Below are 16,181 nucleotides of genomic sequence, written 5' to 3'. Positions count from 1 at the left end.
ATGCAGAGAAGACAAGTTAACAGCTCGCTATGCTGTTTCAAAGCACTCTCTGTCCTGTAACAACCACCTAGCTAGTTTCTCACACAGGGAATGGGACACACTGATCAAATAGGATTTTAATGAACATCAGCAGTCGGAGCCTGAGGAATACACGCTATGATGGCTTAAAGCTACTGACATCTAGCTTGAGTTGGATTTTCATCATCAAAAGAAACAAGAAAAGAAAACATTCCTTTGCTGGTGCTTCTCGCACAGACGAATCAGGCTGCGAGTCTAAGTACGGCGCGAACTGCCCGTCGATTACAAGGAGAGGGAAGCAAATTCGAAAGCAAGTGGCTGACAGAGCCGTGTGTAGACCACGATCATATCATGCTAACCCCCACATTATCCTCCCAAAAAGAAGAAATAAAATGGATAAGAAAAAGGTCCTTATCTGAAGGCTTTCCTCTAGGAGCCTCTCAGTGGGAGGGAGAGTAAATAAGATGTCATCAATAATAGACAGTGAATGTTCTGCTCTCTCTCTCTCTCTCTCTCTCTCTGTCTCTCTCTCACACACACACACACACACCAGCTCCGACTGATTCCTATCCTGCAGACAGGCCTGCCAACCGCCAGCCTTTTTGCACACGCTCAGATTCACTGTCCTGACTAATCGCTTGTGATAGGGGCCTTTGCCATAATTACCCAGGGCCTTATCACAAACTTATGCGATGCATTTTTCATGTCCTGGCTGCTGGCAGTGCCTTCACTGTCCGTGCTGGCAGTCAATCTACGAAAAAAAGACTGATCTCAGACAAATTCACACACACGCGTACACACACCAGTTCAGAGTGGGCAGAATAGGTGAAAGCAGGGTGAAGGGCCAGAGGAGAAAGAGAGAGAGAGGAGAGAGGGAAAAAAATATAAAAGGAAGGGAGGGGGAGGGAGGAGAAGGAGCGAAAGATTGGAAGGGAGCAGGAAGGGGGTGGGAGATAGATAGTGAGGAAAGACAAGAGAAAGCAGTCTCAATTTTTTTTTTTTTTTACATAATGCATGAACAAGGGGGCATGAGTAGGAGGACTGAACAGGATCAAATAAATAGGAGAAGTGAAGCCTTGATGATGTGGCGTAAGTGCAACACAAAGCCCCGCTGGGAAGACTTGTTCACTGTCCTTTTGTCTACCCAGTCATAGGGGCATCATGACCTAAATAAAAGTTTAAACCCCAAAGCCCATGCGGTTTGCAAAATAAATGTATGAACAATTGGGCCAAGCCTACATAATGCAATCTTTATGTTAATGACGACAGCAACTGGGGCTACTAATATTCATAAAACTGTGATTTAAAATGCAGCAATGCATGTAAAATGCCACGGGAAAACACAACAGTGCCATTGTCTACACGTCTTGTGATAGGTCAAACACGCTCTAATATACACAGGCTATATTCACGCAATGAATAAGGCCCAATATTTTCCTCGTACCCCCCCCCCCCCCCCCTTCTTTCTTTCCCTTCCTGTGCCACGGATCTATCTCCTCCGTGCACGCCGAGATTAGCGAACGTGCGCGCGCGAGCGAGCTCGAGCGTGCGAGGCTGGGACATTTCTGGGAGTTGATCATAATCACAAGGTCATGATCTATCACATTTCCAACGTTCGTGTTTTTAATTGCGTCGCGTCAACAAACACTGTCCCGTCCTGTCCACTTCCCACAGACGTGGCAACGTCTGTGAAAACCTCACTGTGTGTGCAGGGGAAACCGAGAAAAAAAAAGACGGCCGAGTTCATCAAGCATAATCTCTGACACGACTTTAATATAAACTGTTTCACAGCCGTTAGCCGATAAGGTTGCTAATGTTCCCGTCCGCTTTCAACTAAACTTACAGATGTGACAGTTAAAAGCAGAGGGAGGAAAACACAACTAAAAACACTGTTGTGTGTCTGTGCTGCCCGTCTCAACGGTTGGTGTCACCACAGCGCCACCGTATAATAAGTCGCACTTATTTTTTCCCCCTCCGAAATTATCCAACCTTACAACGGCTAAAGCGTCGGGCTAACTACGGCTACTGGCTCCGGTAAAAGTTGAAGAACACGCAATAAAGATAGCCAGCCGTGAGCTTTCCGCTAAAGCGCCGCCGTTTGGCTTTTATTTCGGCGCATCCCCGCGGCGTCGCCCCGGCTTGCCCAGTTGCAGTGTCCGATCGATGTTGAATTGAACAAAGAGGATCAATTTCTGATCAGCAAGAGAGCCACTTTCATCAATGTGAGGAAGAGGTCTTGAATTCTCTTCCGAAACACCTCCGAGGCGGTCGCGGAAAAAGACCAGAAACCCGGCCGCCGAAAGAGGCGAGGGGGCCGAAACGAAAAGAAGCGGAGGCGATTTAAACAGAGGCTGAACTGACCTGTAGTTGTTGTAAGTCAAAGCGCTTCCAATATTGAAACATCGATCCTGCATTGGCCGCCATCTTGAGACATATTGAGACAGGAATGAGATGCTGATAGAGAGCGCGGGGGTTGGAGTTCAGTGGAGAGGACCGGGCGGCCGGAACACCCGGAACGGATCACATCCGCTACCCGCCCCTGCAGCAGCTGGCTCACGGAGCGGAGTCACCTTCCAGGAGTGTCACCTTAATAACGCCATTATAATTGCTTAAATAGCATTTTATCAACATTCAGATATTACAGGTAAACAAGCGAATCGGCATTAAATTACTCCCAATTTTATCGCGCTGAAATAGGCGAAGTTGTTCAGCGCCAGATGAGCCCGTGGTTCGTGCTGTAGCTTGTTTTTAATCAGTGTGCGTGTGTGTGTGTGTGAGTGTTACGGAGAGCAAAGATCATACAAAAATAATGCCAGGAGGCTACTTGGAAGCCATATCTAAGATAAATAAATAAATATATATATCCCACCGGGGGAAGCAGCCAGGACCAGTGTTGTTCCTACTGACTTTACTGTGCTGGAAGATCATTTCAAACCACAGTTAAATCATTTTTATTTTCTTTTTTTACACCTACAGTCAGTGTGCCAGCAAATTCAGCCAGCATTAGAAAAAAAAATCAACGTCCTTTCAGTAGTAGTTTATGCATTTTTTTTTACATCAAAAAAATAAAACTTTCATTATTCAAGTAGCACACAACTTGTGTTTCGCAGTACTAGAAAAGTTAACATGTGCCAAAGTCAGCTGCAAAAATATGGCTCACCTTGAATTTAAGCATAATTTAATTCATTAGGGCTACTAAACATAGAATAGAGTGGGTGGGGGAGGGGGGGGGTAACTCTAAATATATGGCCACAATTATCTCAGTTAAATGATCTGTTGCAAATGTTTTGTTTTTGTTATGAAAAGATTGGATCTAGTGTACAAATAGTAAAGAACTGGTAAAAAGATGAAGTGACCTCCAGCTTTTGAGCAGGTTATTTCTTTTAGTTTAGTTTTCTCAGTTTGCAATAATTTGATTAAGGACATGAGCCTTAAGTTTAAGGAATTCTTCAGCGGCACAGATATTAATCAGATTAGTTAATCAAATAAGCTTGTTGTGCTGTTAATCCAGTGAAGTCAGCGCTGCAGCATTCAGCCCAGTGGTCACAGTGTCACTGTGCATGTATATCGTTTGTTGATGCGACCTTGAGCAATGCACTGAACCCAGGCTGCTCCTGAGGCGTCACTCCTGCTGACCATGTCCTCTGACCCTCTCGGTGTGTGGACGTGTCTCAGAGGGATATGCAAAGAATTTCTAATTACCCTGTATGTATGGGGTGCCCTAAATTCCTGTGTCAAACTGCACCGCCTCGTTCACCTTAAAACGCATCACGCCTCGGCTTCGGGTACACCAAACCAGAGCCAAGCTGCTCAGGTTTATCAGGGTGACACATCTGCTCTGCACATTGTTTTCATTTTTAGCACTTTGTGGCTTCCCAAATTTGACTTGTTGAGTGTGTTTTGAGGCCTGGCAGTGTGGAAAATCCACGCCTGCATTCACACTTTGGAGGGTTTTGTTGTTTTTTGTTTTTTTCCTTGAACGCTTGGAGCATTTAACAAAAATATTTCATAGCTTTACCCCCCCACCACCCCCACCCTCAATCATTTTCATTTCTTTACAGCCATTGCACTCTAATTGCTTTGACTAAAAATAACATGAGAATTTGCCATAGATAATAACGCCTCTTTCACTGCATTTTTGTGAATACAAAGGTGGGCATTTTTGTGCTTTGAATTCGCTCAACTTTCAGGCCATTAGTTGATTTGATTTGAAGCTGTTTGTGTCTCCCTCCTCCCAAGAGTATGAATGGTGCTCAGTACTCAGCTGATATGTAGCCTTAATAGCTTTGCCTTATTTTATACTTCATTTATAGACATAATACAGTGAATTAAAGGCTGGCTTCAGTTTGCTAATCACACCCAGTCACATGCTTTTAATAAAAAATGGACCGAATTGCAGTTAGGAATCAGTCACACGAAGAAATGGATACATCTGCTTTAATTTAATCACTGGGACATAATAGAAGTGTGATTCACATTAAATTGCTCACTAGTCATTTTTAAATACTATTAGCAATTGATCTACAAAAGGAAACAATGAATGCTGTTTAGATGTGCTTATTTTTAAGATAAAACTGCATATGAACGGATAAATCCTGTGTTTAATCCTCTCATTCCTTTCCCTTTGTTAATCAGTGTCTCCTTGTTCTGGCCTCCCTGACTTATGATGCTACCTATCATTAAGCCAAACCAGAAATACAGGTCTGAGATAATCCGTACCAGCTTAGTTGCTTTGCAATGTGTCCATTATGCTGTATTTGTATAGTTATCTCTTCCCATCTCACAAAGAAAACACTGAAAGGAATATGATGCGTGGCTTTCACGCGGCTGGCATTAGTATGAGGAGTAAAACAGAAAGGAAAAGTTACGTGTGCTGATCGATAAAAAACATGGGACATGTACATGCAAGGGACAAATTAAAGCAATAATAACCAAACTTAGTAAGGTGCTGGGTCACAATGTTTCCGAGTCTCTGGGAATCAACTGGAGGGATGAACACCATTCATCCAAAACGGATTCCCTCATTTGGTGTTTTGATGATAGTGGTGGTGGGGAGAGCCGTTTAACACACCAGTGCAAAAGCTCCTGCAGGTGTTCCACCGGGTTGAGATCTGGTGACTGCGAAGGTCACACATTGAATTATTCACATCATTTTCACAATCATCAACCGGTTTTGTGACAAACAACCAGAGTGAGTTTTTATTGATTCGCACTGACCTTTCGTCTAACAGCGAAAAACGATCCAAATTGTGCAAGAAAAATTCCCCCAAAAGTACAAAAGAGCCACTGCTGGTGTACATGAGTCAATTTATACTTGGTTAATGTTGTGAGGAGTTTAACCCAGATTCATGTTTTACTCTAACCAACCTGTAAAATATAGATAAATATAATAACAATAATAAGTCAAATCTAAAAAAGGATCCTAGTTGGACACTCCTGAGTGAAAGTCTTCTGTTTTGACCCAAACACCTAGCTTGACCTCCCCCCTTTGTGGACTGCTTTACACTTTATAGTTTCTCACCTGACTTCTAAAGCCTTGAGTGGCAGAAAGCAAACTTCTCCCCTTCATACAACATCTGTCTTTAAGATTGCTCTTCTGTAATGTTTGAAGGAGCGTCACGGTCATCAGTTGTGTACCATCCACCATGATTTCCAGTGGATCTAAATGCAGATGTCCTTTAAGTCAATGAAGCAAATAACAGTTGAGCGTTGTGACTGAAGCTTCTGCCCCTTCTTTCAAAGGGATCTTTTCCTCCTTCCATTGTGGTAGAAAATGAGAATCCACTGGGCCTGCTCAGCATTTATCTACATGCCACGGAGCATGAGTGGATGTTAATTGCTTAATTGTACCATGCAGTGCACCTGTGTGGAAACATCTGCACTGGCTGTGTCTCTCCACTCATTTATTCAGGGTTTTTCTTTTAGATAGCCTCATTTATTATTGCAGATGTTTTGCTTTGCACGGGATGACTAAATTAGTCAGATATTGTGATTGGAGTGCCTTTGTTTATCCGTGATGCAGTCCATGTTCAGTACAAGAAAAAAGAAACACTGTGGCAGACATGAGGCAAAAAAATAAATCACTCAAAACTCTGGAACAGTGAAATATTTTTAAAATCTTCCTTTCAAAATCAGTCATTACAAATAAGGGACAGTTGTATAAATAGGATAGACCATAAAATAATTAACAATAACCCATGACTAGACTCTTATCTACGCACATAAAAAGCGTTTTCTTATCAGCGAGACCATTAAATGTTGCTGTGGCTAATGGTCACTTATCCAAACAGAACAGAGGTCTTACGCTTTTTATTTACATGAATTGCTCCAAGTGTTGATGCCAAATTGTTGTCAAGGTGTAATGTGCTAATGTAATTTAGCTTTAAAAGGAAAAAAAAAAGATCTTTCTAAAAAAAAGATCTTTCTAAAAAAAAGATCTTTCGCACAAGTCTACAAGCCGTGAACATTACCAGTCAGTTGATTTTGTGCTGCGCTCTTCTCAAACTCCGCATTTCAACACACAGCATCTCCATGAGGATTTGACTGAAGCTTCACTTGGCTCTGGATTACTTTGAAGCAGCAGGGGGTGCACAGTGTAAGTCGGAACAAGTAACAGTCAGAGTTATCAAACTGCCTACAAATGATCGTGTTCCTGCTACAGAGGTTCATGCATGTTTGCCATGAATGACACGAGTTCGGTGGGGTTTTTTCTCCTTTTCTAACTTGCCTTTTTATTACTCTGTGGTTAAAATTAGAGGGGAGGAAAAACAGCTCAAATTGCTCATGACACGAACAACAGGAGGAACATGTTGTGATTTGGAAATTTAATGTCTAAAAAGCCTCATCAGTACTTCTGGTTAAAGTTTAAATGTATAGAAATAGGCACAGATTCTGTGTCGCTGCCATTATACAACTAGAGCCAGAGCCACGGGCTAAAAGCAGCCTTTCTGTCCTTTAGCTTTCCCACTTTTCTCTGTTTATGTCCCTTTTCCTCCTGCTCATTGACTCTGCCTGTAAGGTGCTTTTAGCGGGCCTTGTGTGGCCGGGTTAGAGATGGATGTGTGGCCCTTGGGAGCCGCAGGCAGAGTGCAACACTGATCATGTCAGACAGGCTGGGGAGGCTGCATAAGATCATCATCACCCAGCAGTGGAGTGAATCGCCGCAGTGGCACTTTCACACAACCTCTGACCTCCGGTGCAACCTCTGAGGTCATGATCAAGGTCAGGGGTCAGCGAGGGCCTCAGCGATCGTGGCGTCCGCAGGCCCCGCCTGGCTCTTCTTCTCCTTGTTTGTGTTCTCTCCTTCATTTTTCTCCTCTCACTTTTCTCTTCCCCTCATCTTCTATCTGTTTCTTTATCGCTCACGCTCTCTGTTCGCCCCGGCGGGACCAATTGAGACATCCAATCCCCTGGGAGTGTGAAAAGGAGAGCAAGAGAAAATCAATAGGGAAGATGAGTGAAGACCTGGAGGTCCCATCAAAAACTGAATGCTTCTCTGTGTGCTGGCATGATTCACACATCCACAAAAACACATACAGATACACAGCGGTATTGCTTTTGAGAGACAGGAAGGCAGCAGTAAACAGCAGTCTGGAAATCGTAGCAAACAACTGGATGGGTCTGCAAAACATCCAGTTTGATGGCTTCCCAGGTCAAAACAGAGTGACATGAAGAGCTCTTCTGTCTGTTTTGTGTATGTGTGTTTTTCTGTCCTTTTATCTAGATTGCATACATGTGCCCACAAGTCTGTTGTTGGAGAGATGTTTGAACCAAGAAAGACGCAATATCGATCTCTCCAGAGAGATTCAAGGTCTGCAACAACAAGTGAAAGAGCACGATGTCACATAAGTTCTCTTCCAGCAGGCGAGACGACACAAACATAAATGCCAGGCTTTGTGTGTATCGTCGTGGCTGTAATCTGAGCTGTGCAAAATGTCACCATATCACCAATCAGCTCGACTTTAATTATAGTACATTTACAGACACATTTGCATGGCTTTGTGCTGCATAAAAGGCTTAAAATAAATAAAACTGAACCAATAAAAGGAAAAAGCAAACTCATCCCTATGTGTCATTTCCTGCACTCAAGAGCCTCTGCTATTTTGGAGAAGAAGCACACATGTTTATAATGTTAAACCTCACTACTTGTCTACATAACTTATGTCTGGGTAGATTTCTTCCCAACACAAGATAACCCCAGGCAGGACATTAAATGATTGGCTGAAAATAGAACTGTTCAGATGAAAGGGAGAATAAATAATGCACAGAGAATACAAAACCTCTTATGGGGATAACTAGTCGTGCATGCACATGCACACATTTCTTCCATGGTGAAGAAAAGTGAATGGATGTAACAGGAAGGAGGAGGACCCAGCGGAGACACACATGCTTCTTGCTTCATCTCCTCCCACTCCTCGTCTGCCATTTTTTTCCGCTCACATTCAGACTTCATGACATACTCTGTGTCTGTGGGGAGGAATAACATCGTCCCAGTCACGGCGTGTTTTTCCTGCCCACCAGAGCTCAGACACAACACACAGTGCACGGTTTCCATCCCTGCTGCCTCATCATTTTTTATGAGTTTTGATCAGAATGGATTCATATGATGACAACAGCCTGGACAGTTGATCCCTTTACAGGGAGAGTAATACGCCATTGTGTTAACAACTTTTTTAAAAAAATTTGAAATCACCAAATGAAAACAGTGAGTCACGTCGTAGTTAGAGGGTGTTGCAATGTTGGGTTATATCTAATAAATAAAACATTCAAGACAAACCTTTTCAAAGCACCGCTGCTGCATGACTAATTTGCAGCTGGGATGTTTATTCATTGGCGAAATTAGACTTGCACGTTTTGAGGAAGATCCTTAATGTCACTACACACACAGCAAACGGCACAGGACGGCGCACGGGCAAGCTTTGCGCTTGTGTAGGGAGACACCAAGTGGTCAGTGACAAGTGTAGCGTCTCACAAGAGGCCGTGTCAAGTTTTCAGGGGCCAAAGAACTGCTGCTGACAAGAGCTCCCGTCTGTCATCCTTTAAAATGCGAGGGATTGTTTACACGACTTAATAATCATAAACAGTAGTTCAGGGGTTAGAGCCATGCAATAGTGTTCAGTGTTACACTTTCTGCACGCTCGATTTAAACCTCAGTCTTACCTTGTTTGGATTATACTCGCAAACTGACTCACGAGCCGATTTCTAAAGGGCCTTCTAATTAAAAAACATTTGCTTGTTTTATGAGCGGATCGCCGCGCCCTGGGTCAAGATGTTTACGCTAAAAGTGCCCGAAAAGTCCTCCGACAGTCAACAGGCCTCACAAAGGCCCCATTCAGCTGTAACTGGAACCTACGCTGCCACGTCAAGTATATCCTACAGCACAGGGACAAACTTTTGCATGAGCCATGACGGTAGTTTGAAGTTTCTCGACGAGTCGGACAGGTGAGACAACAATGAGGCAACAATAGAAGGAGTATTTTGGAGCTGTGGGACGCCATTAGCTTTATTGGCTTAACTGTACCTTGCTCTCTTTATCGCACCTGAAACTACAATGACTTTAAAAGTAGAGCACACTGGGTGTGACTGCACGACTGTAATGGACTCCGGTGTTTAACCTACTTTCCCCGAAAAGCCTCAAATGGCTGTGCGGATGTCTCAAAGACGCAAACTGATATTACAGCAGTTTTGGAGGAATCCGCAGGGTGAAGGGCGTCGATGGGAATTGGGGATCTCTGGAGACCAGAGGGCCGCCCCTCAATTGCAGCTCACGGAGCAGACAGGCGCTCAGGGTTATTCCGGCGGAAAAACCGCTGCGTGTGTGTTCTCACAGGGGTCTGCTCCTCTGTGTGCGTGGCCACCGTGGTTTTCCTGTTACTCGTGGGAGTCTGCCTGCTCTACCTGCCGGATGCATTAGCGCCTGACCCGCTGGTTTCTCTCAGCCCGGTGACGCTGCTGATTTGGACGCATCCATTCGGTCAGTATCGAGAACTTCCGGACTGCCTCGAGCTGTTTCAGATAGACGGCTGCACGCTCACGGACGACGAGCTCAGGTACCCACAGGCTGACGCCGTGATAATTCACCACCGGGAGATTGCCACTGGCTACGCCGATCTCCCACCAGAACCGCGGCCACCTGCGCAAAAGTGGATATGGATGAACTTCGAGTCTCCCACGCACACGCGTGGACTCTGGCGTTTAGGGGGTGTTTTTAACCTCACGATGAGCTACCGGACAGACTCGGACATTTTCCTCCCCTATGGGTATCTGGTCCCCCTCGCGCGCACAGAGAGGGCTCTCCAGAAGAGCTTTGCGCTGCCGCTTCGCGGATCTTACAGCTCCAAACTCCTGCGGTCACGCTTCGTGGCCTGGGTCATCAGCAACTGGTCGGAGTCCCAGGCGCGCGTGACCTTCTACTACCAGCTGCGCCAATACATCCAGATCGATGTGTTCGGGCGCGCGGGCTCGCCGTTACCGACAGGCAGCGTGGTGCCGCTCGCCAAGCGGTACCTGTTCTACCTGGCGCTGGAGAACTCCCAGCACACCGACTACATCACGGAGAAGCTGTGGAACGCCGTGCTGGCCGGTGCAGTCCCCGTGGTGCTGGGTCCGTCCAGGCAGAACTATGAGCGTTTCCTGCCCCCCGAGGCCTTCATCCACGTGGACGACTTCCCCTCAGTGGAAGAGCTGGCCCAATACCTGCTGATGCTGAGGCGGAGCCCAGCTCAGATGAGACGGCACCTGGACTGGAGGAGGGGCTACGGCGTACGCCAGCCGACCTTCTTCAACGAGCACTTCTGCACGGCCTGCAGGGCGGTCAGGAAGACCAGAGGCAGGACTAATGTAGTCACAGACCTGACACGTTGGTTCCACTCGTGAAAACATGCATCAGACCTCAGCACCTGTTTGAAATGACGGCAAAGCCGAGAGATAAGACCGTGAGAGGGGAAAGATTTACTAACCACATGCTGCTTCCAGAGTTTACAAATCAAATCTTTTTATCATCAGTGAAAGAGTATATTTAATTAAGGTGATTTATTAAATAGTGTAATAACTTAAATACATTTATGATCATTGATCTTATCTGAGTGAATTCTTCTAGAAGTTATTTTTTATCTTAATTAATTAATTTATTTTAACTGACTCCCATCTAGCCAGTAAGAGTCCTTCTGATAAAACAGTTGGAGTAGAGTTAACCTTCTGCACCAGGGCTTAACAACACAACATCTGTAATTTAGACCAGCGGTGTCAAACATAGGGCCTGGGGGCCAGAATCGGCCTGCAAAGACTCCAATACGCTCATCTGGACACCTTTAGAAAATCTGAAGGAGTGCATAGTATTTGAACTTATAATTGTATTTTCATAAGTTTTACAGCTTTTCCAATTGATAAGGTGCTTTTTAAAAAAAATGTGAATTCATAAAAATGTTATATTTTGTAATTACAGGAGAGTCAGTGCAATAAACAACCAGAACTTTTTATGTAATGTAGTTTCACTGTTCTGGCTCACTTACGATTAAATCGGGTTGTATGTGGCCCACAGTGTAAAATTAATTTGACTTGGCTGCTTGGCAAAATTAAAGTGTGTGACAAAGAAGAAAGACCACAGTCTTCAGATAATATTATTTTATTTTTATTTTTTTAAAGTGACCAAATGTTCATGTGTGACTGTGACTATATATTAAAAATATCTGAGTGCCTGCTAATTTTGTTCAGGTTTCACACCTCTGTGACGCAGCTTTTACCTGATAGTGAGATGGGAAAAGAAAACATGAGGAAGAACAAATAAATATGCTAGTGCAGGAAATAAGCTTTCCGAGAAAGGGCACACATGTTTACCTGCAACTTCCTCAAGGTGACTCAGAAAGAATGCCACATGTCCCCACCACAGCCTGCTCTTTGTGTCTGCACATCACTAATCACTTTATTGCAGCGCTGTTCCTGCTCTGAGTCATTTTTAAAGGTGTCATTAGACCCCAAACCTAATACTGTTCAAACCTGAGGCGCTGGGGTTTTGCATTTTTCATTTAAGATTGCATAATAAGCACACGCGCACGCTCGTTTTGCTGATATTTTTACTATCTGTTATATATTGTTGTGGCTTCGGCTGTGGCAGTAATGCAGAAAACGAGAAAAAAAACAAGGGAGGAGGTGAACACATGTGCATCAGCAGTCACTTGATAGGACTGCTGATGATGTGATGCAGATCATTTAAATTTACACCTCTGCATTGGGGCCGTGGCACAGAATTAACACTTCCCACTGTCAAATGAGACATTTCCTACAGGCGTCAAATAATGTTGTTCCCCATAATGAGCTGATGCCTCAACAGCTGGTGAAACCACTCACGTCTATCAGCAATAATGGTTTCAGATGGCCAGAACAGCCAGAGCCCTTATCCCTGTCTTAATCCCATTCATGCGAGCATATCTGGTTACTGTTAGTACTGGTTACCATCTTTGCTTTCAAATATAGATCCATTAATCTATACCTCTCCACTGTGGACAGAACAGGTGCTAGACAGCTGACATATGGACACACAGAAAGCAGACTTCTCTTAATGTGCATTAAAAAGCGCATCTGATCACTGAGAAGACTACAAAAGGAGCTACACAGCGGTAACACCCTGAACAGGATATCTGACATGCTTATTATACATATTTCCCTGCAAACACTGTGATGCTTAGCAACTTTTATTTATGTGTCTCATGCTCGTTTAATTAAAATTTGTGATTGTGTTTACACAGTAATCAATATGACTGTCACGATGCTTCTTGTTAAGCATTAAATCTTACAAATTAAGAAAAAAAAATATGCAGAAATACAATCAACTGCATGATCGTTTATAAACGATCTCCAATCTCTGTGATGTTTATGCTGACTGACACAGGTTGCCACCCAAGCTGTTTTCACTTAACCGAACCACAGCAGATCTGGTATCTCAGTGGGCATGTGTTACAGGCACCAACAAGAGGCTTAAAAAGAAGGAGACTTGAGTTCTGAGTAGAAACAGATCCAGGAGTTCAATGAGGTTAGAGTACAGATGCCAGTGTGTGTGTGTTTGTTTGTTTGTGCGTGTGTGTGTGCACGCTAATAGGGCTCACTCCCTTTTGCTCTGTGAAGCTGAACTGCCTCTTCTGGCAGTTTGCATCCTCTGCTAGCAGGCTTTCACAAATATGGACCAGAGCTTAGTCAATATCATACATAAGAGATGCCAAAGAGCTTCTTCTTTGGCTCTATTTTTAAACAATTTCTTGAAATGCAGACGATAGATGAAAATGTGAGTTTAAGTAAAAAAAAAAAAAAGTCTGTTATTAACTGTTGATCAGCTTGAATTAAAATAAAAACATCAAATTTTATCACCTCTTTTTAAAAATCTATTTGTGTTTTCAAAATGTGTTTATATTTGCATTTACCGGTAGATGTTCTATATTTGTGAACCATATGCCCACAAAGTGGATACAAACCAAAGAATTTATTTCTTCCACATATAATAATAACTTAAAGCTAGTCAGATATTAATATTTTAAGTCATAGTCATTCATATTTAAAGATCACAGACTAGGTTGATTTTAAAAGTATCCTTAATGTTTTTTATGGGTTAAAAAAATAGTTACCTGAATGCACTCACAGAAAGGATTCTGGTGTGTGCTGCAAAGTCCAGATTTGTTAGCATCAAAACATTACGTTTTAGCAGGGTGACACAAAAAGTATCATCTCAAGGTGAGTCAGTGCAGTGTGCATGGACGTCTTTGAAATGAACAGTCCCTGCTCGCAGCGTTACCTGTGTTTTGTCAGAAACTGACCCCGAGCAGACGATTCTCAGTGCCTTCGAGGTCTTTGACCCAGAAGGAGCAGTAGTTCCTCAGGATGGGCGGAAAAGAGCGACTGTGAGATATTATTCACAGTTTTTACAGCAGAGACTCGGTGACCCTTCACAGGAATTCATCACACAGATAACAACGAATTAGACCAATAAAGGAGGCGTTTCATGATGATGCAAAGCTCAGCCGAATGTAAAGTCAGAGAGATTGAAACAGTGATTCTTGTTCCTCGTTGCTCCCCTGCAGCACGAAATAACACCTCATGTCACGGGCTGACAAGTTTACAGAGGATGAGGTGAGTCGTTGCTTGGCAACAAGGTGAAATATCGGATGTATCAATATGAGATACAAGTGGTCGAGATACTTTTGAACAACTATAAAGTGAGCCTTGATGAATACTCGGAATAAAAGGCAATTTGATTATTTAAAGCCCTTAAATACCCGCTGCAGCTTATTACAAAGATCCTTCACGGCTCCTTCTTCAGTAACAGTGCCATTCATAACCTACATGGCCCCTGGCTAGAGACACAGTAATCTCATTTGTGCAGCAACAGATGTTTCTCTTAAAAACATCCGTTGACTGGGGAGTGAAAACTATGCTTCTCATTCTCTCGGGAGGGTTCAAAGAGACCAGTATAATCACTATGAAATTTGTCACATTTGTACTGGTTTAAAGAGATATGCAGACTTACTGCAGACTCGCTATGTTGTAAAACAGCAAAAGCTCTCCTTCTCTGTCCCTCTCACACAGCCTGCACATATTTTATAAGGAAGCTTTCATGTTCTGTTTATCAAAACACCGCGAAGGGGGGAGGTAAGGGGGCCAAGAAAATGCATATGAAACAACAAAACCCCTCGACAAATAAACAGCACAGTGTTCCCATGGCAGCGCGTTGCATTAATCTGAAGGCTGGTTTCCCATGGCTGTGTCTCACTGCCCCATAGACCTCCACTCTGTCTCACTGATGGCTCCTGTGATTGCAATCATCCATCTTACTGTCAAAAGCAAAAAAAAAAAAAAAGAAGGGCAAGAAAGGGGAAATCGCACACACCATCTCGCTCTCGCTCCCTTGTGTCCAGCAAACAAGGCACCCCAATGTGAGCAGAGCCGACACATGGACCACAGGCCCTCTGCATTGTGTGTGTGCCCGGGCTTGTATGATTAACAGCGAGAACATGTGTGGGTGTGCATCTTTGGTTGTCTGTGCCTGCACTATACTGCATGATCAGTCACTGGAGTGTACACGGGGGGGAAGCGGTGGACATGTCTGATCTTGCAGCTGATCAAAAGCACCAGAGACTTGTTCCCTTGTGGTCGTGCGAGCGGGCCCTCATATCAACACGTCTCTGTTCAGTAGACAGGAAAAACAAGAGGAGAGAGACAGACAGACAGAGGAGGAGGAGGAGGGGTACTTGAAGAGAGAGACAGAAACAGGCAGGCATAGCAAAGATGAAAGGATGCATAAAGAGGCCAGAGTGGAGTATGACAATGATACATAACCGCACTTATCTCTCTGTTCTGATGAGCTAATTGAAAGGCAAAAGTCAGCTCTGTTTGTGTCTGTAGATTTAACAGCGTGCGTGATCCTTCGATGCAAACCTGACAGCAACTGTCTGTAAAACGCTAAATGTGGAGAAAGAAGAAAACTCTGATGTCTATAAACTTCCCCTCGGGATGCGGCTGGTTACCTTAACTACAAGACCTTGTGTTGTGTGATCACCCACAGAGAAGACAAAGAGCAGGAGCGAGAGGAAGAAGAGGGAAAAAAGGAGGACAAAGGGAGGAGGAAGATGAGGAGGTGGAGCTTCTGTGAAGCTTCTGCTTGTAAATTGTCTGGCCACGCTGTGAAGTTGTGGTGTGAGAATGTAATTATGTGCAATAAAGTGGTGATCCTATGAAATGAATCCCTTTGTTGTTTGCAACTTTAATCTCACTCCAGTATAACCAACGCAGCGACGTTTCTGCTGAGCCCAGCGTTTTGCAAACGGAACAACAAAGCCCACCTGAACATGATTTAGTGTAAAAGATAAAGAGACGTGCACAAACACACCAGAACAGATGTATTTAAAAGGTAGACTCAACACTCTAAAACATATGATTACTTATGACACCGAAGACAAACAGATCGGCCTATTGTCGTGATTAACGACTAGATCAAAACTTGGATCTTGTCGTAAACTCGCTTCCTTGCCAAAAGTCGTAGAATGAGATAAAACACATTCTCATGTCTGAACAATAATAGACTGTATATAAAGATGGACACAAGATAGTAGGTTTGATTGGTTTGTGAAGTCCCATTTTAAGGCCTTGACTCAAAGTTTGTATTAGTTGCCTGGTTGGCT

At 43.8% G+C, this 16,181-nt stretch overlaps 2 protein-coding genes across 3 annotated transcripts in view; one reads left to right on the top strand and one right to left on the bottom strand.

Moving 5' to 3' along the window:
- cux1b (cut-like homeobox 1b) overlaps positions 1–2,737 on the bottom strand; it is a 53,834-nt gene extending 51,097 nt beyond the window's left edge. For both annotated transcript variants that reach the window (XM_026193484.2, XM_026193485.2), the window contains exon 1: positions 2,380–2,737. In XM_026193484.2, the coding sequence (XP_026049269.2) occupies positions 2,380–2,442 (63 nt within the window). In that variant the 5' untranslated portion in view covers positions 2,443–2,737. The remainder of the gene's footprint in view (positions 1–2,379) is intronic.
- Positions 2,738–8,801: 6,064 nt separating this feature from the next.
- Positions 8,802–11,720, top strand: LOC113036993 (alpha-(1,3)-fucosyltransferase 4-like). Its single transcript, XM_026193678.2, has one exon. It carries the CDS (start codon positions 9,733–9,735, stop codon positions 10,891–10,893), a length of 1,161 nt encoding a protein of 386 aa, XP_026049463.1. The 5' UTR covers positions 8,802–9,732; the 3' UTR covers positions 10,894–11,720.
- The last annotated feature ends 4,461 nt before the right edge of the window (positions 11,721–16,181 follow it).

This window comes from Astatotilapia calliptera, chromosome 14, assembly GCF_964374335.1.
Source record: "Astatotilapia calliptera chromosome 14, fAstCal68.1, whole genome shotgun sequence".
NCBI lineage: Eukaryota > Metazoa > Chordata > Actinopteri > Cichliformes > Cichlidae > Astatotilapia > Astatotilapia calliptera.
The sequence above is the reverse complement of the archived record's forward strand: the minus strand, read 5'-3'. Positions and strand labels throughout refer to the sequence as shown.

Bases quoted from the DNA above. Each gene is read 5' to 3' on its own strand.
- LOC113036993 (XM_026193678.2), top strand. From the start codon at position 9,733: ATGGGAATTGGGGATCTCTGGAGACCAGAGGGCCGCCCCTCAATTGCA.